We start from the raw sequence: 27974 nt of genomic DNA on the forward strand, positions 1-27974 counted from the left end.
TTTTTGTTCCTATTTAAGTGTCACTTTACATAATTCAATGCAACATTAAATGTTATTTTACTAATATTTACCCTTATTTTATTATTGTGGAGAGAAATATATGTAATGAGATATTAAATAAATAAGGTTATTATAGTAAAAATAGAAATTATTGTATCAAAAGTAGCAACATTTATTGATTGTCTTGGTTTGTGTAAAATGTCAAAATGTGACAATTAAAAAGGAACTTTCCGACAATAGTTGTTATATATTGAACAAGTTTGATGCATATAGTGTATGTGAATACAAACTTTAGTTGCTCTCAATTATGTGACCATGTAGATATTTAAAAAATAAATTGGAACAACGATAAAATATAATTGTATGAATATGGAAAACTTTATGGCATAGAAAATCTTATTTTACTCTTCTCATATTACACAATTCACCTTACTATGTATGTAGGGTTTAATATGTTTAAAGAGCAACAGAATAACGTAAAAACTAAAAACTACTACTGTTCAATAATGAAAAATGAAATCCAAAGTCTCTGGTCAGTGAGTTAATCTCCTTCAATACTGCACAATCCCGCTATGAAGCAGCCATCTAAAACCCCATCATGAAGCAAGTTTGATCTCAAACTAGATTTGCGAAGGATTCTGCCCAAAACTTCCATTCTTAGATTTATTGAATTTCCACATCAAAACGAAAAGTTGAATATTTCAATTGATAACCAAGGCTCATTGTTGTAGTTTCCTCGAGTTCTCTCTCTTTCCACCACCATAGACAAGCATATTGATATACCTGTGAGTAGCAAGATTTGTTGCAAAGAGCTTTGCAAATAGCCAAATACCAAGGTTCTGCAAGTCTAGTACGATTTGTTTTAGTAAGCTGAAAGACAGATGCTTCGACATTTTTGTTAATTCAAGATCTCTTCCCAGCTGCAAATTAATAGCAACCCGGTTAACCTTGGTTTAGCTATTGTTAAGTCTACTAATAGTTCATGTATTTTCCAATGCAAGGAAAAGTTTATGTCTGACCAAGAATGACATCATTAAAAAACAAAACGACGAGCATATGAACTGAAGAAAATGATTACGCCTATAACTGCAATCTCACAATCATTGTCAATTAAATAATGCATAGCAGACAGCTTAGGCATGAATGTTGAATGAATGGAGTAACATGCGCCAACTTTTCTTGTCGGTCACAATTAAAAAGTATAAAAGGAAAGAGGAAAAACAAGTCACAAACAATTTAAGTTAGGGTTGAACAAAGGCTCAGATTCGCCTTTATTCAGATAGAAGAGAGAAGAGGTTTGCAAAGGCTGCGTCAACAACAACTGTGCAAAGAACCACAAGGGTAATTTCACACAGATAGAGTCACCTCGCCAGAAAAACAACTCTTCACTCAAAGTCTGATTAAATTGCTAAAATTATCATCACTGCCAAGTTATCCAAGAAGAAGAGGAAGAAACAGAAGTTGAAACAGACAGAGAAGGTTCTGATCAAGCAATAATTGAGAGAGAGAGAGAGAGAGAGAGAGAGAGAGAGAGAGAGAGAGAGAGAGAGAGAGAGAGAGAGTAATGTTGTGTTTGTGTAGAGAGCTACAACAACAACAGCCAAGCTTTATCCCACTAAGTGGGGTCGGCTACATGAATCAAACAATGTCATAGTGTTCTATCAAAAACCATGTCTGTTTGTGTAGAGAGCTGTAAGCAAAATTTCATTGAGAAGGATCAATGGCTTGCATGAAAACAGAGAGGAGCAAAAGCTCTCAAGACAACTTTGACTCTCTGAGTGTGAGCCTCATACTTAGACTAACAGTTGATCAGTACAAACCTAACTGTAGGTTTTCAGAGGAATGCTCAGATTCACCTTTTTCACAAACAAGAGGAAGAAGAGAAAAGCCTCAACATGGATGCGCTATCAGTATCTATAGAATAAACCACAACAATGGTATTTTCAAACAGACACTGAAACACCTTGCCAGTACCAAGGCTCTTCAACCTCTTGTCTGATCTAAAAGTAGAAAACAACATCACAGCTTCCTTGTGTCTTCTATATTATGGCAAAATATTTTGCATTCTACCAGAAACAAATCATATCACAGATCAAATGTCCAAGTCACCAAGAGATTTAACAAGTGTTGAATCAAAATTTGATGGTGATAAGTTAATATATAAAACAAATGAAGCGCGTTAAAATGAAAATTGCACTCAGTTACAAAACACCGCAAAATGAAAAATTACAGAGGATATAAAGAACTGACCGTAAAAAGATAGGAGAGTGCCGGATCCTCCAGCTTTCTGTTTATGTATATCTTTAAAATTTACAGTAATGGTCGAGCTCAACCATCGACCACTTCCTCTTCAACATTTTCCTTTGTAATTAAGGCGAATTAGATTTGTGGCATTTGCTTTGAGTGGGGAATGTTAGGCTTAGGGTGAAATGAAGCATTTTGGGCTTCCTTGAGTATTGGGTTTGGGTGAGTTGTGTGAAATTTTTTAAACCCATGCAGCCACTACATACGAATAACTCAAAGGATCATATTCTGAGGGAGGATCAGACAATGGCTTCTTCTAAACCTATTGACTTAATGCAGATAAGCCAGTTTCAGTTTTGGAAAACAATGGCGAAAATTCACAAAGTAGATTTGGGAAGGCTTTCTGAGGCTTCCGTTCTTCTCTCTGCTTAGTATAAACCCCCCGGCAGATAATTGATATCCAATACTAGCAGTTTTGAAGCTTCGTCAGGAATTAAGTCCCCTTTTCTACTCAAGAGTCTTTCTCTTTCCACCATGTCAAGCATATCTGCATAGCTAAATAAATTTCAAGAATAAAACAATTGTTTGAGTACATAATTATATTTGATGGGGCTCGTAAAATCAAGATAACTTTATTTTATTCTCCAATATTTGAACCATATTTAATTTGATGATATATTTGAGGTGGAACATAATTATATCTGATAGATCTCGCAAAATCAAGATAACTTTATTTTGAACAGTTTCGCTATCTTGATTTTACGAATTCTTCGATGATCAAATTTCTCTTTTGCTATAAAACAAAATAGCTAGGTAGAGTGATCCACAAGTCATTTACTCATTTTCTTTATTTCTTTGTTTAAAATTTTGGTAAGGGAAATTGTGAAGGCATCAATGTTCAAAGGGACATGGAAAGTAAGAAAGTCTCACGTTAATATAATAGCATTTAAATCCAAATTTGCATATTATGCAAAAAAAAATATCAAAACAATAAATGAGCATGGAAATGGAAAAACAAAAACACTACTATGTGTGCAACCTCATATCACTATCAATAAAATACAAGCATATCTGGAAGCAAAGGCATGATTGTTGAATGAAAGGAGGAGTAATATGTGCTAATTGTACTTCTTTGTCAAGATTTAAAAGCAATCAATGAAAAATGTTATATGAATTGCATCAATTAATGATTTTTGTAATACTGATATGTTCTTGATATGTTTCCATCGTTAAATTTCGCTCGGTGGGAAACAAACAAAAATTCGACCAAATAAAAAAAAAAGGACCCAAATACCATTTGAGTTAGGGTTGAACAAAAGGAGGCTCAGATTTGCCTTTTCTCAGACAAAAGAGAAAGTTTGCAAAGGCTGCGTCAATATCTGTGCAAAGGACCCAAAGGGTAATTTCACACAGACACATTCACCATGCCTGGAAACAGATCTTCACTCAATGTCTGATTCAATTGCTGAAAACATCACTGCCTTGTTATCAAAGAGGAGAAGAAGAAGAAAGAAGCTCATAATTGAGACGAAAGGAGTATATATATATGTATGTATGTGTGTATGTATATGTGAAGAGCTGTTGGCAAATTTTGCTGAGAAGGATCATCGGCTTGCCCAGCAACTCAGAGTAGCAACAGTCTCAAGACAACCTTATCTCTGAGTGTGGAGCCTCATACTTAAACTAACGACTAATGAGTGTGTAAACCTGATTGCAGGTTTCATAGGAAGGCTCAGATTCACCTTTTTTTCAAACAAGAGGCAGAAGAGAAGAGCCTCGTCATGGCTGCATAACCAGTATCTGTAGAATGGACCGCAATGGTATTTTCAAACAGATAATGAAACACCTTGCCAGTAATTAGGCTCTTCGCCCTGTTGTCTGATTTAAAAGCTGAAAACAACATCACTGCCTCATGTCCTCTATCAAGAAAAGTAGTTGAAACAAATCATGTCACAGAAGAAATGTGCAAGTAGCAGAGAGGCTTAACAAGTGCAAAATAGAGAGTTTGATAGAGATAACCTAATATGAAGTGTGTTAAAGTACCTAAGAAGTTATTACTTATTAAAACATGAGTAGCATGCTTCGCCTCAAACCATTTTAACATCGAAGACATCTATTCATCTGCATTCAACACAGTGGCGGAGCCAGACAAAAAAGTTTGGGGTGGCCGCTATCAAACTTTTCTTTTTTTTGAATCGGCAAAATTTATTCATCGACGAGATGGTGAAAGAAACACCCTTCTCGCGGAAAGAAACAAACTGAATTACAACCAAATAAAAACATCAAACTACACAAGCACCAAAATACGATGCCTAGGTATACACAATGGTAAACACAATTACACCCAATTGAAGCAAAACCAAGTGCAAGCAAGCACCCCTTGAATATACCTGCCTCATCAAATCTGCTCACCCACAACAGTCCACAACAGAAGCCTCAAACAATCCCCAAACCAGCAGCACCCCCCCAAAACAAGGAACCACACAACGCGCTAGCAGCAGCAGCGCAGGCCAACACGCCAGAACCATAACAGGCAAGCCAAAAACAGTAACCAATATGTAGGAACCGAGCTGTTCAAATAAGAGCAGAACCGAGCTGTTCAAATAAAACCAGTCCACATAAGAGCAGAAAAACAGTCCAGAAACCGCAAGAACTCAAACCCGTCCGCTGTCATCTCGTCAGGCAATCGTAGGGATAAACATTGTATTCCTCGGAAAAGTTTCTGATGAAGAAATTATAACTTCATCTCTTTCAATATCAACGGCCTTCCATTAGAACCGATTCTTTGAATTTCATCTTAACTTATCTGTTGCAAAAGAAACAAATTACTCAATTCATCTTAACTTTGACATATTTATGCATAATATGAAACAAAATACCTTACTGGATGGTGGCAAACATTGTAATTCCTACCATTATCAGAAGTATATAAAGAGCTTACAAATCAGTTTATAGTAAGATGACATTACTTGAACCAATCCAAGATTACTAAGTCCATGAAAAAATACTACTGAACCAGAATCAGAATAAAAATTTACAAATCATCATGCATCCTCTTCATTCTTAACATATAAAATCAACTCTTATTAGTCCAGAATCAGAATAAATTTGGCATAAATTGTGGCATACAGACGTCACACTACTGAACCAAAGACAAAACAAAGATGACTAAATGGAACATATAGATGTTTCAATGCAATAATTGGCTATACTCACCCAAATTAATACATTCAATTAAAGAATACATTCAATCAAAGAGCAACAGATGGAAACATGACAAACCCACCGACACCTCCCCCTCAACCACGTTTAACAATAAGTTGTCAACAACAGATAGAAAACCCATGGCAATCAACTAAAGATCATGTAATCATCAAATCAGAATCATAATTGAAGGAAATTACATTCAATTTCACATTACCTTACAAATTACAACAATTAGGGTTTGTGGAGAGGGATTGAGATATCTCTGCAAACAGAAGAATCAATACAGAAGATGAGGAGGATGCGGCCGTGATGGATGGACAAGGAGGAGAGTGGTCGCGGCGGTGGTGTGGTGGAGAATGGAGCCATGGAGAGTGGTCGAGTTGCTTGGTCTGGGAGAAAAAAGAGATCGTGTTTTCAGATGAAAGAGAAAGGGGAAGAGGAAATGAAATAGAATTGGGAATATTGATATTACTGAGGGGTATTATGGTAATTTCAAGTATAAAAAGATGGGGTGGCGGTGGCTCCCCCTTGCCACCCCCCAGCTCCGCCACTGATTCAACACAAAAGAAAAATGCACTTAGCCAAATAAAACAACACAACGAAACGAAATAGAAGGTATAAAATATAAACACTAACCATGTGATGTCCAAGACTCGAAGTATTATAGTTTACTCAGGACTTAAACGACTGTTCTTTCTAAGAGTCAATCTCTCTCCACCATGGACAGGCATATCTAAATAAATTTCCTGAATGAAATTATAGTCGAGTACAATGCATCCAACATTAATTTGACTGTTGGAAACAAGCGAAATTCAACAAAACAGATGAAAGATGGAAAGAGGGAAAAAGATCCCAAAAAAATTAATGGTTGAACAGAAGGAGGCTCAGATTCGCCTTTTATCAGACACAAAAGAGAAGAGGTTCACAAAGGCTGCATCAACAGAATCTGCGCAAAGGACCGCAAGGGTAACTTCACACAGACACGGAGTTACCTAGCCAGGAAACAACTCTACACACATTGTCTGAATCCATTGCTTAAATTATCATCACTGCCCTGCTACCTACGAGGATGAAGAAGTTTCCGGATGGCTGGGCGAAGAGGTTCCAAATGGCTGTGTCAACAGCAGCATCTGTGCAAAGTTCAACAAGTGTAGTTTCACACAGAAGATAACTGAAGGTTAAGATCACCGCTATGAGAGCTGAGAAGTTGTTTCTCTACAGAGAAAAGCTCTAAAACCTCAGCTTTAGCAGCGAGTGACTGGGGATAAAATAAATGGACACAGTCACCATCAAAATCCGCCCCTAGGGGTCCACATATTAGTGGATTAATTTTGACTGTGGTCGTCATGGATATATACCACAAGCGCTTGCAAGGAGTGCTTGTGGGTGGTTGGCGGTCTGTTGATGAAAACAGTATCCCAGTCCATAATCCTCCGGTGCACTATCTGACCAGGTTTAAGATAAGTGTGGCCCTTTGAGCGCTCCCTCAGCGAGTAAGTTGACATACCTTCCTTGTATGTCAAGCACAAGTTTTCATCAACCAACTTCTGTAAATAATGGATGTTATGAATGCTCACTCTTTCCTCAAATGTGATCCTTTGGGAAACCTCATGCAGAATTCCAAATTCATTTATTTTCTTATACCCATCTCCAGTTATCACATTCCGGGAAGAAAACCCAGAACCCTTTCTTATAAATAACGTCCGCATTTTTTTCTAACCATCACTTCACATGAAACCAAGTAATGTAGATATCTATTTCATATAAAATGGTGATGTGTCTCATAATACAATGCTTCCAACATTAATTTGACGGTGGGAAACAAGCGAAATTAAATAAAACAGATGAAAGATGGAAAGAGGGTAAAAGATCCCAAAACATAATTTATGGTTGAACAAAAGGAGGCTCAGATTCGCCTTTTCTCAGACACAAAACAGAAGAGGTTCACAAATGCTGCAACAACAGAATCTGTGCAAAGGACCGCAAGGGTAATTTCACAATGACACGGAGTCACCTCGCCAGGAAACAACTCTTCACACATTGTCTGATTCAATTGCTGAAATCATCATCACTGCCATGTTATCTATGAGGATGAAGAAGAAGAAAAAGAAGTGTGTATCTGGAACAGAAGAGGAAGTATGTGTATGTAATATGTATGTGTGCGTGGAGAGCTATTTGCAAATTTCACTGAGAAGGATCATCGACTTGCACATCAACTCAGAGGTGACAGCTCTCACGGCCACCTATCTCTCTGAGGATGAAGGCTCATACATAAGAGAAACTATTAAGAAAGATTTTGAGATTAATAGTTGGACCAAAATATGGTTTATGATAGAAGATTATGGTGTAATTTGAACCATGTAGCCGACCCCACTTAGTGGGATAAGGCTTTGGTTGTTATTGTTGATTGTAAACCCTAAATGCAGAATTTCTAAGGAAGGCTCAGATTCACCTTTTTCTCAAACAAGAGGCAGAAGAGAAGAATCTCACCATGGCTGGTTTATCAGTACCTGTAGAATAAACCACAAAGGTATTTTCAAACAGATTCTGTAACACCTTGCCAGTACTAGCTCTTCAACCTGTTGTCTGATCTAAAAGCTAAAAACAACAGCATAGCCACCTTGTAGCCTCTACCAAGCAACTAACTACAGTAATAATGTATCAGTGAAGTAATGTGCAAGTCAGTAAGAGATTTAACAAGTGCTAAAACAGAGAACTTGATGCAGATATCATAATATATAAAACACACAAAGCACGTTATATATAAAACACACAAAGCACGTTAAAAATACCTCAGAAGTAATTAGAAAAGGTGTGGCATGCTTCTCCACAAACCAATTTTAACATCAAAAACCTCTAAACCATATGCATTTATATCAAAGAAAATGTACCTAGACAAACAAAACACCACAAAATGAAAAGTAAGAAAAGAAATAAACTACTAACTATTTGAGATAAGAGTTATAAACCCTCAAGCTCTCTTAAAATAAATAAAAATTGATTGATGACCAAGGCCACTGTTAAAGTTTCCTTTTGTAGTACTTTTCTTTCCACCATGGACAAACATATCTAAATAAATTTAAGGATGAATCAATAAAATACATTACTTCAAATGAAATAATGATTCGAGAGAGACTTCAAATGAAAACAACTAACAAACAAGTACTGTGTAAAAAAGTGTTGTGGCAGAAAATAATGATGTTGGTCTAGTGAAATACGGATATTACCATGAGTGCAGCATTAGGAATAAGGAATGGTGTACGTACAGAGCATTACAAATAGAAGGGATGTATAGTACAATTTGTTTCCCTAAGTTGAAAGTTTTCGTTATTTCATGAGTAAGATGGAGCACCCAGCAACATTGTCTTGCCTTGTAAATCCTAAGAATTTTCTTAGCCACATAACATTCACAAGCGAGGATCAAACAATCACTCATAAGGATAAATAATGTTATGGTTTGCATTAAAAAATTAGTTTGGTGAGAAATGTGTTTCATCATTAAATTTGACTCGGTCGAAAACAAACAAAAATTAAACAAAAATGAAAAAAGGGGGAACACAACCACGAACCCCAAACACGATTTGAGATGGGGTTGGAAAAAAGAAGGCTCAGATTCGCCTTTTCTCAGACAGAAGAGCGAAGAGGTTCCCAAGGGCTGCGTTAAAAACAGCATCTGTGCATAGTACAACAAGTGTAATTTCACAGACACAGAATCGCCTCGCCATGAAACATGTCTTCACCCAATGTCTGATTCAATTGCTGAAAATATCATCACAGCCTTGTTATCCAAGAAGAAGAAGAAGAAGAAGAAGTAACCAAACATTGCCTTGTTATCAAAAACGAAGAAGAGGAGCCTTTTTATCGCATCGGAAGTTATCTTACAATGCAATTGCTACGTAACTTCTGATCGTTTAAAACAGGGACCTATGAGCAATTGAAGGTGGCTGAAGAGCAATTTCTCAAATGGATGTTCAAATATCATTTCTCTTATAAAAAATATGGACCCCAAACGCAATTTGAGATGCAGGGGCTGAACAAAAGAAGGCTCAGATTCGGCTTTTGTCAGACAGCAGAAAGAAGAATTTCACAAAGGCTGCGTCAAGCATCTGTACAAAGCACGAAAAGTGTAACTTCTGGCACCCAATGTCACCCAAGTGCCACCCACTTGATACAAACACAAAATCGCCTCGCCATGAATAAACTTTCCATCCAACGTCTGAAACAATAGCAGAAAAGATCATCATTGCCTTGTGAAAGGGCATACGAGAAAGGCAAAGCACACTGCAAGATTTGAATAGATGTCCAATAAGAATCACCGGTGCTGGCCTTGAGTAAAGCAGGCATAGGCAAAGGCAGTGAAAGAAACATAGCCATTTGATTTGCTGCTGCTCTATCCGAAAAACAACTCTTGACTAGCATCTTGAGAGACAATAATGAATCACAAGATAACTGAAGGTTAAGATTACCACTATGAGAGCTGAGAAGTTGTTTCTCTACAGAGAAAAGCTCTAAAACCTCAGCTTTAGCAGCGAGTGACTGGGGATAAAATAAATGGACACAGTCACCATCAAAATCCGCCCCTAGGGGTCCACATATTAGTGGATTAATTTTGACTGTGTGGTCGTCATGGATATATACCACAAGCGCTTGCAAGGAGTGCTTGAGGGTAGTTGGCAGTCTGTTGATGAAAACAGTATCCCCGTCCATAATCCTCCGTGCACTATCTGACCAGGTTTAAGATAAATGTGCCCCTTTGAGCCCTCCCTCAGCGAGTAAGTTGACATACCTACCTTGTATGTCAAGCACAAGTTTTCATCAACCAACTTCTGTAAATAATGGATGTTACGAATGCTGACTGGGCAACCTCAAGCGGAATTCAAACTTCGTTTATTTTCTTATACCCATCTCCAGTTATCACATTCCAGGAAGAAAACCCAGAACCCTTATAAATAACGTCCGCATTTTTTCAGACAGAAAAGTGAAGATATTGGGATTGGGATGAATAAAAGAAGGCTCAGATTCGCCTTTTCTCAGACAGAAAAGTGAAGAGATTCCCAAGGCTGCGTCAAAAACAGCACCTGTGCAAAGTACAGTAACTGTAACTTCACACAGACACAACCATGAAACATGTCTTCACCCATTGTCTGATTCAATTGCTGAAAATATCATCACAGCCTTGAGAAGAATAAGAAGAAGAAAAAGAAGTGAACAAAGCCTTGTTATCAAAAACGAAGAAGAGGAGCCTTGTTATCGCAACGGAAGTTATCTTCCGATGGGATTAGTTTGTAACTTCAGATCGTTTAAAACAGAGGCCTGGGAATGAGTAATTTCATATGGGAGAAGAGCAATTTTCAAAAATGATAGTACAAATATTGTTTCTTATAACAAAAAGAAGGCTCAGATCCGCCTTTTGTCAGACAGAAGAGAGAAGAGTTTCCCAAAGACTGCGACAAACATTTGTGCAAAGTGTAACTTCACACAAACACAAAACAGCCTCGCCATGAAACATCTCTTCACTCAATGTCTGATTCAATTATTTAAAACATCATCACCGCCTTGTTACCAAACCAGAAGAAGAAGAAGAAGAAGAAGAAGTAAACAAACATTTCCCCTATTATCAAAGAAGAACAAGAACAAGAAAAAGAAGATTAGGGTGAAGAACAGAGGGAGTAATAGTATAATTGTGTTGAGAGTTGTTTATAAATTTCACCGAGACAAATCATCGGCTACCACGACAACACAGGGGAAACAACTCTCAAAACAACCTTAACTCTCTGGGTGTGGAGCCTCATACTTAAACTAATGACAAATGAGTGTGTAAGGCTCAGATTCGCCTTATTTTCTCAAACAATAGGCTGAAGAAAAAAGCATCAATCAACATGGCTACAATAACAATATCTGTAGAATAAACCACAAAAAATGATATTTTCAAACAGATACCAAAACACCTTGCCAATACTACTATGAAGGTTCTTTCTTCAACCTATTATGTGATCTGTAAAAGCTGAAAACAACATCACTGCCTCATTGTGTACTGTTATCTATCATGAAAACCAATTTTTTTAAATAAATCATATCAGAAAAGAAATGTGCATATCACTAAAGAGGTTCTTATATAAAATATTTGTGATTTGGGGTCAGATTCATCTTTTTGTATGAAAGCGAGAGTAATGCATGAATGTTGGAGTTGAATCATCCACCACAGCTTATTGTTCTCCTTCTTCAACGTTTCCCTCTCGCAAAACAACAATGGGGAAATGGTAGATCTGGAGTGTAATCAACCATTATTGTGCCACCAATTACATGAACGTGCATCCGTGTCTACTCAAGCAACTAAGTACAACAATAATGTATCACCGAATAAATTTGCAAATCACATAATATTTAAAACACACAAAGCATGTTAAAAATACCTCCAAACTAATTAGAATGCCTTCGTTATTTCAATTATCTCTTCCCTACTGCAACCGTAATAGCAGCCAGACAATGTCATCATGCCCATTCATATATAAGATGGAGCGCCCAACAGCGTTGTCATGCCTTGTAAATCCTAAGAATTTTCTTGGCTCCATATTAACAAGCGAGCGTCAAAAAATCACTCGGAAGGATAAACAATTTTATGGTTTGCATTAAAAAATTAGTTTGGCGACAAATGCGTCTCACTATTCAAATACTTTCATCATTAAATTTGACTTGGTGGAAAGCAAACAAAAATTAAACCAAACTGGAAAAAGGGGGAACAAAAAGAGGGATCCCAAACACAATTTGAGATTAGGATGAATAAAAGAAGGCTCAGATTTGCCTTTTCTCAGACAGAAGAGTGAAGAGGTTCCCAATGGCTGCGTCAAAAACAGCATCTGTGCAAAGTACAATAACTGTAACTTCACTCAGACACAGAATCGCCTCACCACGAAACATCTCTTCGCCCAAATGTCTGATTCAATTCCTGAAAATATCATCACAGCCTTGAGAAGAATAAGAAGAAGAAAAAAGGAGTGAGCAATTTCATTTGGGAAAAGAGCAGTTTTCAAAAATGGTAGTACAACTACAAATATCATTTCTCATCACAAAAAGAAGGCTCAGATTCGCCTTTTGTCAGACAAAAGAGAGAAGAATTTCTTAAAGGCTGCGTCAAGCATATGTGTAAAGTGTAACTTGACACAGACACAAAATCGCCTCGCCATGAATCAACATTTCACCAAATGTCTGATACAATTGCAGAAAACAGCATCACTGCCTTGTTACCAAAAGAAGAAGAAGAAAAAGATGAAGTAAACAAGCATTTCCCTTGTTATCAAAGAAAGAAAACCAGCGTGAGTTAACTCACACAGGGGTATTTTGGGAAATTCAGCTGGAAGCGAGAAAAATGTGTTGGGAGAAGAGCAATTATCATATATTGAAGGAATGAGGAAGTATATGTGTGTTGAGAGGTGTTAACAAATTTCTCCAAGACGAATCATCAGCAACCACATTAACACAGAGAGGCAACAACTCTCAAAACAACCTTATATCTGTGAATGTGGAGCCTCATACTTAAACTAACGGTTAATGAGTTTAAAAACCCTAATTTAGGGTTTGAAAGGAAGGCTCAGATTCATCTTTTTTTCTCAAACAATAGGGTGAAGAAAAGAGTATCAGTCAACATGGCTGCATTATCAATATCTATAGAATAAACCACAATACAAAAATGGTATTTTTGACACAGATAATAAAAACACCAAGCCAATGCCACTAAGGTTCTTACTTCAGTCTATTGTCTAATATATAAAAGCTGAAAACAACATCACTGCCTCATGAAAACCAAATTAAAAATAAAATAAAATAAAATCATATCAGAAAAGAATGTGCATATCACTAAAGAGATTCTAATCACTAAAGAGGTTCTAATATAAAGAATAAAACATTGGCTTTTCGATTCACCTTTTTTTGTATGAAAAAAGAGTAATGCATGCATGATGCATGTTGGAGTTGAATTATCCACCACAGCTTCTTCTTCTTCTTCGCAGAATAACAGTGGGAAATGGTAGATCTGGAGTGTAATCAACCATTCTTGGGTTTCGCGTTACTTCACTGGGTATTGTCGGGGTTAGAGCCTTTCTTCGGAATCTATAATTCAATTAAATTTCAATGTTGTTAAAAAAACATGGTTAATAGTCATTTTAACGAGGAGTACACAATAGTTCTTCCCTATATGTATTTACTTTGTCGGTATTGAAATATTATTTTAGCGTCAGAAATTATTTTGATTAACAGAGTCCGCAATCAAAAAATACTTTAAAATTGTCTGATCTAAAAGCTAAAAACAACATCATAGCCACCTTGTAGTCTCTATCGAGCAACTAACTACAGTAATAATGTATCAGTGAAGTAATGTGCAAGTCAATAAGAGATTTAACAAGTGCTAAAACAGAGAACTTGATGCAGATAACATATTATATAAAACACACAAAGCACGTTAAAAATACCTCGGAAGTAATTAGAAAAGGTGTGGCATGCCTCTCCAGAAACCATTTTAACATCAAAAACCTCCAAACCATATGCATTTACATCAAAGAAAATGTACCTAGACAAACAAAACACCGCAAAATGAAAAGTAAGAAATGAACAATCACTCATAAGGATAAATAATATTATGGTTTGCATTAAAAAATTAGTTTGGTGAGAAATGTGTTTCATCTGTTAAATTTGACTCGGTCAAAAACAAACAAAAATTAAACAAAAATGAAAAAAGGGGGAACAAAAACCACGAACCCCAAACACGATTTGAGATGGGGTTGGAAAAAAGAAGGCTCAGATTCGCCTTTTCTCAGACAGAAGAGCGAAGAGGTTCCCAAGGGCTGCGTCAAAAACAGCATCTGTGCATAGTACAACAAGTGTAATTTCACACAGACACAGAATCACCTCGCCATGAAACATGTCTTCACCCAAATGTCTGATTCAATTGCTGAAAATATCATCACAGCCTTGTTAACTAAGAAGAAGAAGAAGAAGAAGAAAAAGAAAGAAGTAACCAAACATTTGCCTTGTTATCAAAAACGAATTTGGTCATTTACTTGTGTCAATAGGAAGTATTGTATGTCAAAAAAGCAATTTTCTTTCAAAGAAGGCTCAGATTTGGCTTTTGTGAGACAGCAGAAAGAAGAATTTATCATAGGCTGCGTGAAGCATCTGTACAAAGCAGGCGGGAAAAGTGTAACTTGTGTCACCCAAGTGCTACCCACTTGATACAGACACAAAATCGCCTTGCCATGAATCAACTTTTCATCCAATCCAATGTCTGATACAATAGCAGAAAACATCATCATTGCCTTGAGGAATGGAGGAAGCCATAGTATATGGTCGAATCATCGACAACCACAACAAGCAACAACTCTGTTAAAAAGCTGAAAACAACATCACTTACTTCCTCACTGTATCATCATCTATATCAAGAAACCAATTTTAAGTATAAAAGACGTGAAGCTAGCTAGGGCAATGAAAATGCAATTAACTAAAGTGAAAGAGCGAAATGAGAAAATGAATGAAGTATTATTAACCTAACCATTAGTGATTTGAAAGTGACAGTGCATGCTCCAGTTCAATCATCTACAATACACCTTCGTCTTCAATGAATGTTTACCTCTCCAATATCAAAATCTGGGGAAATGAAACATTATAGGTTTCATTGGGGGTGGGTTAGACTATTTTTTCCTAATTCTTGACAAATCAAAATCAAAATCAAAATGGACAAAAACACTTCTTATCTAACTCCAAATGACAAAAACAAAAATTTGTTTAGTAACTTTTACTTTCTTACGAGTAAGTTAATTCAAATAATTTATAGCTTAAAGCTTATTGATATTTATTTCAATTTTATCCATGTATTATTAATTGAAAATATTTGAATATTAATTGAATATATTATTATTTTTATATAATTTCATATTTATAAAATAGTTCAACCATTAATTTTACCAAAGACTACAACAAATTCAATTAAGTAGTTAATCCACTATCAGCTATAAGGTACATTGATATAAGTTATTCGCTATTCATTATTTTTTTACCAAACAGATCATACAAATATAAAGAAATACAATTAATTTTGTATAAATGAGAAATTAATGGATTATATTATAAAATTATCCTTAACTAATAATTGTATGGGGAAATGAGTTAAAAAAATTGAAGAAAAAAATAAGAGGGAAATACGTTAAAAAATTGAAAGAAAAAAGAGTAATAAACTAGTCAAGGTATAACAATAAAAATAAAAAATAAAAAATAAATAAAAAAATATTTTATGTGTATTATAAAAAAAAAATTGTTTTTATTTGAAAGGAAAGTAGGTCGTTTATATTTTTAGGTTATTTTTTAGAGTTGATGAAGACAAAGAATGTGGGACTAGTAAAAAAATATCTAGTTAAATCCGACAAAAATTACCCCTACTCATGGGAAAAGATTGATAGTGCAACCATAGTAAGTACGAAAAACAACGAACAAACAGGAACCATTGGATATGCATTTATTTTGATTTTTATTTATTTTGAAAATGAGAAATGATTGTTGGCACAACACCAATACTCACGACAACCGGCACGAATGTTAACAGCCCATGGATATATGAAGCATAGCACCAGATTAATTTTCTCTCTCCCCCATGTATTGTATGTGAATCGCTCTTTACATGTCGCATTTTTTGGTGGGAAAATGAGAGTCGTGCCATATAGCACCTCTCTTTGAAAATATAATACAACTACCTCGTGTTTCGTATGCCGGTTGTGCCATATAGCAATCTTACAACAATAATAATAATAAAACACTGCTCAATATCAATACATTTATTAATCTGTCATACATTTATTATCAATATAGGGTACAATTCGCCAAATAAATACATAGGAACATAACATATATGCTAACCTTCTAAAGCGCCTGAAAATTATTTCTAATAGAAAGAAATACAAAATCACTTTCTAATTTTAAAATCACTTTCTAATTTTAAACAAACATAAAATGACTTTTGCCTTCTATTAAAAATATCTATAAAAAAAATATTTAAATTACTTTGTATCAAAATCACTTTTAATGCAAATCTGGTCAACAAAAATTTGCAGCATGCCTATGTCTGCAATCTGCACATTCTGTGTTCACGATAACATCCTCTTAAATCAACACTCAATAAAAGTAATTTGGCTTTCCAATTTTAATATTCTGCTCCGTGAGGAATCCTGTGATGGCATTCTTCTGCCAGCCCTTGAAACTCCTGCAGTAAATTTTAGAGTAAACATTAACTTGAGCGTAAAGTAAAAGCATTACAGCCTATTATCAGTTTCAAATCGTATTTCAGACCCAAAAAAATATATATATCAAACTTTCATGTCTTGCAGTTGCAGATGATTTTTTATGAACTGTTTATCACTCAACAAACAAATATCATTCAGTTGTTTGCACGCATGCAAACAATTGATTACAGAAGGATAATGCACATTAAACTTACCTTTGGTCAAGATGCGCAATAATTTCGCCACCAGGAAAAGCAGATTTAGTTGCCTCGTATGCAGCTTTTATAGACTGTTTCCAAGTTCCTCCAATCTCTACATTTGTTTCTCCTTTTGGATCATCCATTGGCACCGAATATCCAGAAAGTAGGTGACCAACCCAAACATCATCTTTCCTATATTGCAAAAAGCAAAGCAAGTAAGTTAATTTTTTTTATTCAAGGTAACAAGGTTTAAAAATAATTTTGACAATCGCAAAATTTTATGTAAGCAACATTTTCTCAAAGTGTATTAGAACTCAAGAGTAAAAAAAAGGCTTAAGTAGAAGATTGTTCACACAAAATCAAGATACATTGCATATGAAATCATGCGAAAGTAGTCTAACTAAGAAAAAGCCACCTTTATCTTCATTCCAGTGGAGTTTAACTCCCATGTTTTTCACCAATGTAATTTATTCCCATAATCTATTTAAGTGTGCAGTTTATATACCCTTTCATCAATCAGAAAATTCAATTATAAAGTCACTGAAATGGCTACTTACAACACTACATCCATATGCCGAGGCACATAATGTCCACCGCCTATCCCAAGAAGGACTTTCTTCTTATCATTCTCCCTGCAGGAAGAGTGTGAGAATCAGATTCACTTTAGAAAATTTTCACCGATTTTAGAAGGAAACTTTAATCACATAAATGAACCAAACCTAAATATTGGCTCTGCATTGATAAAAAATTTAACTTGGCGCTTATAGCATGTATAAGCTATTTCTATAATGAAAAATGAGAAGGCCTCAATGCTCAAAAGGGACATTGAATGAAAATCCAAATAGTCTCACTGTAAGCAACATCACAATTCATACTGAATTTTCCTAATATACAACAACAACAACAACAACAAAACAAAAAAAAAAAAACATCATTAAAAAACAAAAGCACACAAGCATATGAACTGAAGAAAAACAACTACACACCTATAAGTGCAATCTCACAATCATCGCCAATTACATATATGCAATTCAGAAAGCTTAGGCATGATTTTTGAATGCATGAAGGAATAATATGAGGCAATTTTCCAGTCAATCACAAGTTCACAACTAAAAAGTACACAGAAAATTATGTTAGGATTTTCATTGAAAAATTATTTATGTGAGAAATTCTAGCTATGTCATTGCTAATGGTTTCATCATAAACCTGACATGGTATTTATAAATAAAAAGTTCTATAAAAAAGAAAAATAAAACGGGAAGGAGGAAACCAAGTCCCAAAAATAATTTAAGGCTGAATAAAGGAGGCTCAGATTCGCCATTTTTCAGACATAAGAGAGAAGAGGTTTGCAATGGCTGCGTCAATAGCAACTGCGCATAGTATTACAAGGGTAATTTTACACATACAGAGTCACCTAGCAAGGAAGCAATTCTTCACCAAGTGTCTGATTAATTTGCTAAAAATATCATCACTGCCTAGTTATCCAAGAAGAAGAAACAGATTGAAGTACCAGAAGCAGAAACAGAAGGTGATGTGTTTGTGTGTGTATCTTCGAACAAATACTGAAACACCTAGCCAGTACTAAGAAGGCTTTTTAACCTGTTACCTAATCTAAAAGTTGAAATCAAAATCACAGCTTCCTTGTGTCTTCTATATAATGTTAAAATATCTTGCATTCGACAGAAACAAATCATATCGCAAATCAAATGTCCAAATCACAAAGAAGTTTAACAAGTGCTAAAACAGAATTTGATGGCGATAAGTTAGTATATATAACAAATGAAGTGTGTTAAATGAAGATTGTACTTGGCCAAAGAGTTACAAACCACCACAAAATGAAAAATTACAGAAGATATACAGAACTAACCATTAGAGATAGGAGAGTACCAGATCCTCTATTTCTGTGTATCTTAAAAAAAAAAATAGTCTCCCTGAGAGTAATGATCAAGCTCAACCATCCACGCTTCGTCAACATTTTTCTTTATAATTTAGGCGAAATAGATTTGTGGCTTTTGCTTCGAAAAGGGAATGCTAGGCTTAGGGTGAAATGAAGCATTTTGGCTTCTTTGAGTATTGGGCTTGGGTGACTTTTGTGTGAAAATTTTAAACCCATGCAGCCACTACAAAGGAATAACTCCAAGGATCATGCTCCCGGGGATCAGACAATGGCTCCTTCTAAACCTATTCATAAAGTAGATTTGGGAAGGCTTCCTAAGACGTCCACTCTTCTCTCTGTTTAGTATAAATCCCCAGCAGTAAATTGATATACAAGACTACCGGTATAGAAGTTTTGTCAAGAGTTAAGTGCCCTTTTCTACTCAGAGTCTCTCTCTCTCTTTCCACCATGGACAAGCATATCTGCAGAGCGAAATAAATTTCAAGAATAAAACAATTGTTTGAGTACAATAAACTTTTAACATAAGAACTATTTAGACAGCATCTCAGATAATTTGGTATAGATAACCTAATATGACATGTGTTAACGTACCTTAAAAGATATTACTTATTAGAACAGGATAGCATGCTTCACCTAAAACAATTTTAACATTGAAAACCTCCTATTCATCTGCATTCAACATAAAAGAAAATGCACTTAGCCAAACAAAACAACACAGTGACAAGAAATAGAAGGTATAAAATATAAATGCTAACCATTTGAGATAGGATAGTGAGTACCAAACCCTCTAGTTCTCTATTCAAATATATAAAAAAATGGATTGATGTCCAAGGCTATAAGTATATAGTTTCCTCGGGAGTTAATGATTGTTACTTTTCAGAGTCGTTCCCTTTCCACCATGTACAAGCAAATCTAAATAAATTTCCCAAATGAAACAAGTCGGGTACAATAAGCTATAATCAGAGAAATTTGTTTTGGGCATCACTTCGAATGAAACCAAGTAGCGCACAAATTAATGATGTGGGTCAAATATAACACAGATGCTATCATAGTGCAGGATAAGGAATGGTGTGGACACAGTTTCTCTCTTTCCACCATGGACAAGCATATCTAAATCAATTTCAAGAATGAAACAATACTCACAGTCCGTTAAACTATATTCATAGAAGTTACTTTAGGACACCACTTCACATGAAATCCGTAGTGTAGATATCTATTTCATAGAAAATGGTGATGTTTCTCATAGTGCTATGCTTCCAACAATAATTTGACTGTGGGAAACAAAGAGCAATTCAACAAAACAGATGAAAGATAGAAAGAGGGGAAAAGATCCCACAACATAATTTATGGTTGAACAAAAGGAGGCTCAGATTCGCCTTTTCTCAGACACAAAACAGAAGAGGTTCACAAAGGCTGCATCAACAAAATCTGTGCAAAGGACCGCAAGGGTAATTTCACAATGACACGGAGTCACCTCACCAGGAAACAACTCTTCACACATTGTCTGATTCAATTGCTGAAATCATTATCACTGCCATGTTATCTATGAGGAAGTATGTGTATGTATGTGTGTGTGGAGAGCTGTTTGCAAATTTCACTGAGAAGGATCATCGACTTGCACGTCAACTCAGAGAGGTGACAGCTCTCACGGCCACCTATCTCTCTGGGGATGAAGGCTCATACATAAGAGAAACTATTAAGATTTAGAGATTAATAAGTTGGACCAAAATATGGTTTATGATAGAAGATTATGGCGTAATTTGAACCATGTAGCCGACCCCACTTAGTGGGATAAGGCTTGGTTGTTGTTGTTGATTGTAAACCCTAAATGCAGAGTTTCTAAGGAAGGCTCAGAATCACCTTTTTCTCAAACAAGAAGCAGAAGAGAAGAGTCTCACCATGGCTGCGTTATCAGTACCTGTAGAATTATCCACAGGTATTTTCAAACAGATTCTGTAACACCTTGCTAGTACTAGCTCTTCAACCTGTTGTCTGATCTAAAAGCTAAAACCAACATCATAGCCACCTTGTACTCTCTATCGAGCAACTAACTACAGTAATAATGTATCAGTGAAGTAATGTGCAAGTCAATAAGAGATTTAACAAGTGCTAAAACAGATAATTTGATGCAGATAACATATTATATAAAACACACAAAGCACGTTATATATAAAACACACAAAGCACGTTAAAAATACCTCAGAACTAATTAGAAAAGGTGTGGCATGCCTCTCCAGAAACCATTTTAACATCAAAACCCTCCAAACCATATGCATTTACATCAAAGACTTATAAACCCTTTCTTATAAATAACATCCGCATTTTTTCAGACAGAAAAGTGAAGAGATTCGGATTGGGATGAATAAAAGAAGGCTCAGATTCGCCTTTTCTCAGACATGTCTATTTTTCATAAAACACCAGGCTTCTCTCAAAAAAATATGGTTTCAAACAAAATCGTGTAAGAACAAAAATATTAAATGTACATATTCTGATTCTGATTGTATTGCGTACAATCTTTTAGCAAAAATATTATTTGATTCCTACAAACAAACCATTCAAACAAGAAACTTCATCCAACGATACAAGTATTTATAAGTCTTTATGACAATACAATATGGCTGGCCTAGCTCCAAGCCGACACAAGTATTTGTAAGACATTATAACAATACAATATGGCTGCCTAGCCCCAATTAAGAAAAGTCTAAATAAAGATGTTCTAATGATATGCAATCCACTCATTAGCACCATTGGAGAAGCATACTAATGAATCTTTTCATCATCATTCCAGCATTCCAGCAATGGGAGAAATCATGCAGTGGCAGATTTGTCTCCCGTGGCCGCAGTAGCCGAGGCACGCTTAGCTTTATAATCTTTAACCGCTGCTTTTATAGCATCCTCAGCAAGCATGCTGCAGTGAAGCTTAACTGGCGGGAGTTTAAGATGCTTTGCAATCGCACTGCACAAGCACAAGATTAATTTTGTCACTTCAAAAACTAACAACAAACAGACCAAAACTACCAATCATGGAAGCATTACCAAAGATAAAACTATTTAGTAGTAAGATTAAATCCTGCAGATCGGCGCGATTCAGAAACCAAAAGGGCCTCCTTCCAAAAACAAGAAAAAGAAACCAAAAGGTCCAAAACATAGCAGCAAAAGATGATGGCTTGTTATGTATCAAGACCACTAAAAATTATGTATCTATTCCCAAATTTTAATAAATTTGGGCAGGATATTGAAGAATACCTTCGACGTGTAGCTAAGTAGCTTTGGATTCCTTTTCCTTGGTTGCCGATCATGAAGAATAAATATAACAGAGTCCACTCCTCTCCCTATTCTATAGGTCGAGCTATTTCATACCGGAAACTCTTCCTAGTAGCTACCCTTGCTAGCATTGTTTGATGGACAAAATAGCTAATGTACTACATCGTCGCCAAGTAGTAATAGTCATAAAAGTTAGTATTCGCTGGATTGCGTTATTTCAACTGGTCGCTATGGTGATGGTTAGGATTAGTGTAACTTATTTTATTTTAGGACAGGGGGTGGGTGGGTGAGTGGTGGTGGTTTGCACTTTGCAATGTGATTAGAGTGTTTTTCCTTAGAGAATGGTTTATTAAAAATGTATTTATGTGCTACCTGAACTATTAGAGAATGATAAAAAAAAAAAAATTAGTCTTTTGTATTTCTTACAAAATATGATTACTTTTCGTGCACTCTTTAATTTGGTCTACGTAGTTCAAAACATTGTTCGATGAAGTTAAAATTGTAATGTTGGATGATAGGTTATAAAACAGCTTACAAATTATATGAAAACAGCTTGACTTTATTTTATCTTGTGTTATAGAAAATAGAAATAGTATATCTCTTAAGTGCTTATATGATAATCGTTTATACCATAAGTAGAAAAATAAGCTGTTTATCCAAACAGGGCTCGCATCTTCAAACCCCAAACATAAAATTAAAACCAACCAAATATATTTGCTTTCTACATCTAAACTTGAATAGCCAGAAACCCATCTTCAACAAAAAATTTATATACCATCAACCTCAAGCACCAAAGCCAAAGTTTGATTAAAATGTAACATTACCGAACTGAAGAAAGATAAAAATAAAATAAAACTTGATATAGGATATAGCTCAGAACTGTTTCCATGCTTATTATGGCAAAATATTATTATTTCGTTATCATCCAATATTCTCAAGCGAAAAATATCATATAATTAAGAAATAAATCACATAAAACTACACAACAATTAAGAAATAAACCACGTAGTAATACACAAACTTCAGCCAGACAAAAACACAATTTGCTTTGCAACAAAGTAAAAAATTCTTAGACCAGTTACTTACGTGTTCTTAATGCTTAAAACTTCCTCAATTTGCTTTCCCTTAACCCATTCAGTAGCTGCAAAACGATAAACAAGCACAATTAACAATAACATAGTCGTAATAATCAAATTCATCAATAAAAAAGGGAATTGAAATTCAAACACAACCCTAAAAAAAAAAAAATCCTTAATTTCCTATAACAAACCAATACATGAAAAAACAACCTACCAACGGACGATGAAGCAATAGCAGAACCACATCCAAAGGTCTTAAAGCAAGAATCAACGATTGTTCCATTATCATCAACCTTAATTTGAAACTTCATGACATCACCACAAGCGGGTGCACCAACAAGAGCAGATCCCACATCCCGCTCTTCCTTATTGAAGGATCCAACATTCCGGGGATTTTCGTAGTGATCCACCACCGTCTCGTGGTAGAATCGTGGAAGAACCCTAATTGCTGGAATTGGCGACTCAAACGACGCCGTTTGGACGAGTTTCTTTGCGATTCTCAGCATTTTTTTTTCTTTTCCTTTTTTGTTGTGGAAATGAAATTATGCTGAATGAAAAAGTGAGGAGAAGATAATAATCTTAGCCGCTTTGTATTTCCCTTTTGTATTTCTTACTCCCTCCGTTTTAAAATGAGTGTCGTTTTAGGTGTTTACACAAATATTAAGAAATGCAATAATTAAAAGAAAGACAATGGTTATTTTACCAAATTATCTTTATTAACTATTGGTTAATTTTAAAAGTAATACTTTGGAAGTAGTGTGCTGAGTATTAATTGGAGGGTACAATTGAAAAGAAAAAGTTATTATTGCATTGGAAACTGAAAGTGTCATTCATTTTGAAACAAATTTTTTTGGCTAAAGCGACACTCATTTTGAAACGGATGGAGTATAAAATATAATTACTTTTCGTGCACGCTTTAATTTGGTCTACGTAGTTCAGAACATTGTTCGATGAAATTAAAATTGTAATGTTGGATGAAATTTAAGACATTGTTGAAAATATGTTGTGTTTTATATGTATTGGGATACGTAAACTATTTTGTGTTTGGTATGGCGGCGGCGAGAATTGATTTTGATAGAATTGAGTTAGAGAGAATTGATTTGGGTTAAAAGTGAGTTGTATGTGAATTGATTTATGTTTGGATAGATCTGCTTAAAAGTGATTCTTAGGAGTTGATGTTGTTTGGATAGGATAGTATGTATCAAAATTGATTTTAAGAGTGTAATGACCAAACTATCCTTTTAATTATATTTAAAAGTAAATATCCCACCCATTCTCATTAGATAATATAATTATTTCAGCTTATTATAAATTGATTTTATTGCTTCAAAAATTCATTTTAAAATAATATTAATTTATAAGAGTTATTTTTAATCAATCGGGTGATTTTTAATAGAACATAAGCATAAAAAAATGCAATTTTTTCATCATCATTCCAGCATTCCAGCAATGGCAGAAATCATGCAGTGGCAGATTTTTCTCCCGTGGCCGCAGTAGCCGAGGCACGCTTAGCTTCATAATCTTTAACCGCTGCTTTTATAGCATCCTCAGCAAGCATGCTGCAGTGAAGCTTAACTGGCGGGAGTTTAAGATGCTTTGCAATCTCACTGCACAAGATTAATTTTGTCACTTCAAAAACTAACAACAAACAGACCAAAACTACCAATCATGGAAGCATTACCAAAGATAAAACTATTTAGTAGTAAGATTAAATCCTGCAGATCGGCGCGATTCAGAAACCAAAAGGGCCTCCTTCCAAAAACAAGAAAAAGAAACCAAAAGGTCCAAAACATAGCAGCAAAAGATGATGGCTTGTTATGTATCAAGACCACTAAAAATTAGCTTGTTATGTATGCTAAAAAAAATTGTTTTTATTTGAAAGGAAAGTAGGTCGTTTATATTTTTAGGTTATTTTTTAGAGTTAAGGAAGACAGAATGTGGGACTAGTAAAAAAATATCTAGTTAAATCCGACAAAAATTACCCTACTCATGGGAAAAGATTGATAGTGCAACCATAGTAATTACAAAAAACAACGAACAAACAAGAATCATTGGATATGCATTTATTTTGATTTTTATTTATTTTGAAAATGAGAAATGATTGTTGGCAGAACACCAATACCCACGACAACCGGCACGAATGCTTAACAGCCCTTGAATATATGAAGCATAGCACCATATTAATTTTCTCTCTCCCCCATGTATTGTATGTGAATCGCTCTTTACATGTCACATTTTTTCGTGGGAAAATGAGGGTCGTGCCATATAGCACCTCTCTTTGAAAATATAATACACTACCTTGTGTTTCGTGTGCCAGTCGTGCCATAATATAGCAATCTTACAACAATAACAATAACAATAACAATAACAATAACAATAATAATAATAATAATAATAATAATAATAATAATAATAATAATAATAATAATAATAATAATAATAATAATAATAATAATAATAATAATAATAATAATAATAATAAAACACTGCTCAATAATGAAAAATGAAATCCTGAAGCAGGTTGTTCACAAACTAGACTTCCATTTTTAGATAACTAGTTTCTTAGCCCGATCCAAATTATTGATATGGTTGCCGTGAAAACTAAGTGTTCGAAGCTTACTGGGTTTACTCTACTTTCTTATGATCAGTTCTACCATGGAAGTTCTTCATGGAGGGTACACGGTTGTGTTAGTTAAATTCCCACATCAATGAAAAGTTAAATATTTCCAAGGGTCACTGTTGTAGTTTCTTCAGGAGTCGAGTGCCCTTCACTTCTTTCTTTTCCACCATGGACAAGCATACCTACATGAAAATTCAAGATTCATCCAACTGTTTGAGAACAATAAACTAAAAAACATGAAAATAGCTAAAAACCTGTAATATGTCGCTAAAAACCTGTAATATGTGTCTATTACAACTTAGATACTTTGCAAATAGCAGGGTTCAACAAGTCTAGTACAATTTGTCTTACTAGGTTGAAAAACAAAGCTACATGTCTCATTTTTGTTATTTCATTTAATATTTCCCCTGTTGCAACCTAATAGCAACCAGACAAAATGATCATGTCCGTCCATATATAAGATGGAGTGCTGTGCAATATTTTCTTGCCTTTAGAATCTTAACAATTTTATTGCCCAATTTCTCAACAAGGGAAACAAATAATAAAGTTTATTGTTCACCCAGCACTGAATTTACAGACCTTTATCACAAATCATATTGTTTGATAACCTTGGTTCAGCTTTTGTGAAATGTACTAATAATTCAAGTTTTTTTCTAATACAAGGATAAGTTTGTGTTTGACCAAGAACAAAATTAACATTATATAATTTGATGAGAAATGCACATTGATAACTTCTGTTGGATGTGGTTCAAATAGAAACTGCCTCTCATTTGAAGCTGGAAGTGGAACTAGAACCAATATTGAGTTCCACCCTATAAGTGGGATTGCCCAACACTACAAAGAGATATTGCATATTAGATGCTTATACCAACTCCTAGGTGGCATTGAATAGAAGGATCTAATTCCATCTTAAGCATCAAATGAGAAGGCAATTCCACCAATATTCGAACCACATCTCTCACATATATATATATAACAAAACAATCCACCCCAAAAGTATAATTGCACTGGCTTCCATGACAGGAACTTAAATTTCAATGTACCAGTTTCAATTTTGATACCAAACTAAATAGCTAGTAAGCATGTTAAATAGAGGTCATTTTTGAAGTCTTACTTAAAAATTCTATAATGAAAAATGAGAAGGCCTCAATGCTCAAAAGGGACATTCTAGAATGAAAATCCAAATAGTCTCACTGTAAGCAACATCACAATTCATTCTGAATTTGCATATTATACAACAACAACAACAACAACAAAACATCATTAAAAAACAAAAGCACACAAGCATATGAACTGAAGAAAAACAACTACGCACCTATAAGTGCAATCTCACAATCATCGCCAATTACATATATGCAATTCAGAAAGCTTAGGCATGATTTTTGAATGCATGAAGGAATAATATGGAGGCAATTTTTCCAGTCAATCACAAGTTCACAACTAAAAAGTACACAGAAAATTATGTTAGGATTTTCATTGAAAAATTATTTATGTGAGAAATTCTAGCTATGTCATTGCAAATGGTTTCATCATAAATCTGACATGGTATTTATAAATAAAAAGTTCTATAAAAAAGAAAAATAAAAAGGGAAGGAGGAAACCAAATCCCAAAAATAATTTAAGTTAAGGTTGAATAAAGGAGGCTCGGATTCGCCTTTTTTCAGACATAAGAGAGAAGAGGTTTGCAATGGCTGCGTCAATAGCAACTGCGCATAGTATTACAAGGGTAATTTTACACATACACAGTCACCTCGCCAGGAAGCAATTCTTCACCTAGTGTCTGATTAATTTGCTAAAAATATCATCACTGCCTAGTTATCCAAGAAGAAGAAACAAATTGAAGTAGCAGAAGCAGAAACAGAAGGTGATGATCAAGCAATAATTGAGAGAGAGAGAGAGAGAGAGAGAGAGAGAGAGAGAGAGAGAGCGTGTGTGTGTCCGTGCGCACGTGTGAAGAGAGCTGTTTGAAAAATTTCACTGAGAAGGATCATCGGCTTGCATGAAAACTCGGGCAACAGCTCTCAAGACAACCTTCTGAGTGTGAGCCTCATACTTAAACTAACTGCAGGATTTCAGAGGGAAAGCTCAGATTCCCTTTTCTTAAAGAAGAGGTAGAAGAGAAAAGCCTCACCGAGGCTGCATTATCAGTAGCTTTGAACAATACTGAAACACCTAGCCAGTACTAAGAAGGCTTTTTAACCT

The 27974-nt window shown here is 35.1% G+C and overlaps 2 protein-coding genes and 3 long non-coding RNA genes across 10 annotated transcripts; all 5 read right to left on the reverse strand.

The window, feature by feature from the left end:
• Positions 1 to 378: 378 nt before the first annotated feature.
• Positions 379 to 7961, reverse strand: LOC146900027 (uncharacterized). Its single transcript, XR_015023916.1, has 4 exons — positions 6088 to 7961; positions 4288 to 4365; positions 2251 to 2799; positions 379 to 920 (listed from the first exon to the last, which is right to left on the reverse strand). It is a non-coding gene; the product is annotated as an uncharacterized LOC146900027 (long non-coding RNA).
• Positions 4424 to 6007, reverse strand: LOC146900028 (uncharacterized). The gene is made up of 2 exons (XR_015023917.1): positions 5666 to 6007; positions 4424 to 5050 (listed from the first exon to the last, which is right to left on the reverse strand). It is a non-coding gene; the product is annotated as an uncharacterized LOC146900028 (long non-coding RNA).
• Positions 7962 to 8697: 736 nt separating the features above from the next.
• Positions 8698 to 15243, reverse strand: LOC146900029 (uncharacterized). 2 transcript variants are annotated; one of them, XR_015023913.1, is made up of 5 exons: positions 14993 to 15243; positions 13917 to 14014; positions 13372 to 13557; positions 11865 to 12012; positions 8698 to 11784 (listed from the first exon to the last, which is right to left on the reverse strand). It is a non-coding gene; the product is annotated as an uncharacterized LOC146900029 (long non-coding RNA). The 2 variants fall into 2 exon arrangements; XR_015023914.1 differs by having other exon boundaries at positions 11552 to 11784; positions 11865 to 12001; positions 14993 to 15170.
• A 993-nt stretch (positions 15244 to 16236) lies between these two features.
• Positions 16237 to 27944, reverse strand: LOC146900030 (D-aminoacyl-tRNA deacylase-like). Of its 5 annotated transcripts, XM_085738603.1 has the most exons (6): positions 19565 to 21226; positions 19401 to 19478; positions 18780 to 19270; positions 17470 to 17544; positions 16928 to 17104; positions 16237 to 16693 (listed from the first exon to the last, which is right to left on the reverse strand). In XM_085738603.1, the coding sequence occupies exons 4-6, from the start codon at positions 17481 to 17483 to the stop codon at positions 16606 to 16608; spliced, it is 279 nt and encodes a 92-aa protein (XP_085594729.1). In that variant the 5' UTR covers positions 17484 to 17544; positions 18780 to 19270; positions 19401 to 19478; positions 19565 to 21226; the 3' UTR covers positions 16237 to 16605. The 5 variants fall into 5 exon arrangements, with proteins under 5 accessions (XP_085594729.1, XP_085594728.1, XP_085594731.1 ...); XM_085738602.1 differs by having other exon boundaries at positions 17470 to 19270; positions 19565 to 21274; XM_085738605.1 differs by having other exon boundaries at positions 17470 to 19270; positions 21008 to 21028.
• On the reverse strand, positions 21269 to 23713 carry LOC146900031 (uncharacterized). The gene is made up of 3 exons (XM_085738600.1): positions 23367 to 23713; positions 23160 to 23214; positions 21269 to 21765 (listed from the first exon to the last, which is right to left on the reverse strand). The coding sequence occupies exons 1-3, from the start codon at positions 23656 to 23658 to the stop codon at positions 21618 to 21620; spliced, it is 495 nt and encodes a 164-aa protein (XP_085594726.1). The 5' UTR covers positions 23659 to 23713; the 3' UTR covers positions 21269 to 21617.
• Positions 27945 to 27974: the final 30 nt, after the last annotated feature.

Source organism: Medicago sativa, chromosome 8 (assembly GCF_051527215.1).
Source record: "Medicago sativa cultivar Bolivia chromosome 8, Bolivia_mono, whole genome shotgun sequence".
Taxonomy (NCBI): Eukaryota; Viridiplantae; Streptophyta; class Magnoliopsida; order Fabales; family Fabaceae; genus Medicago; species Medicago sativa.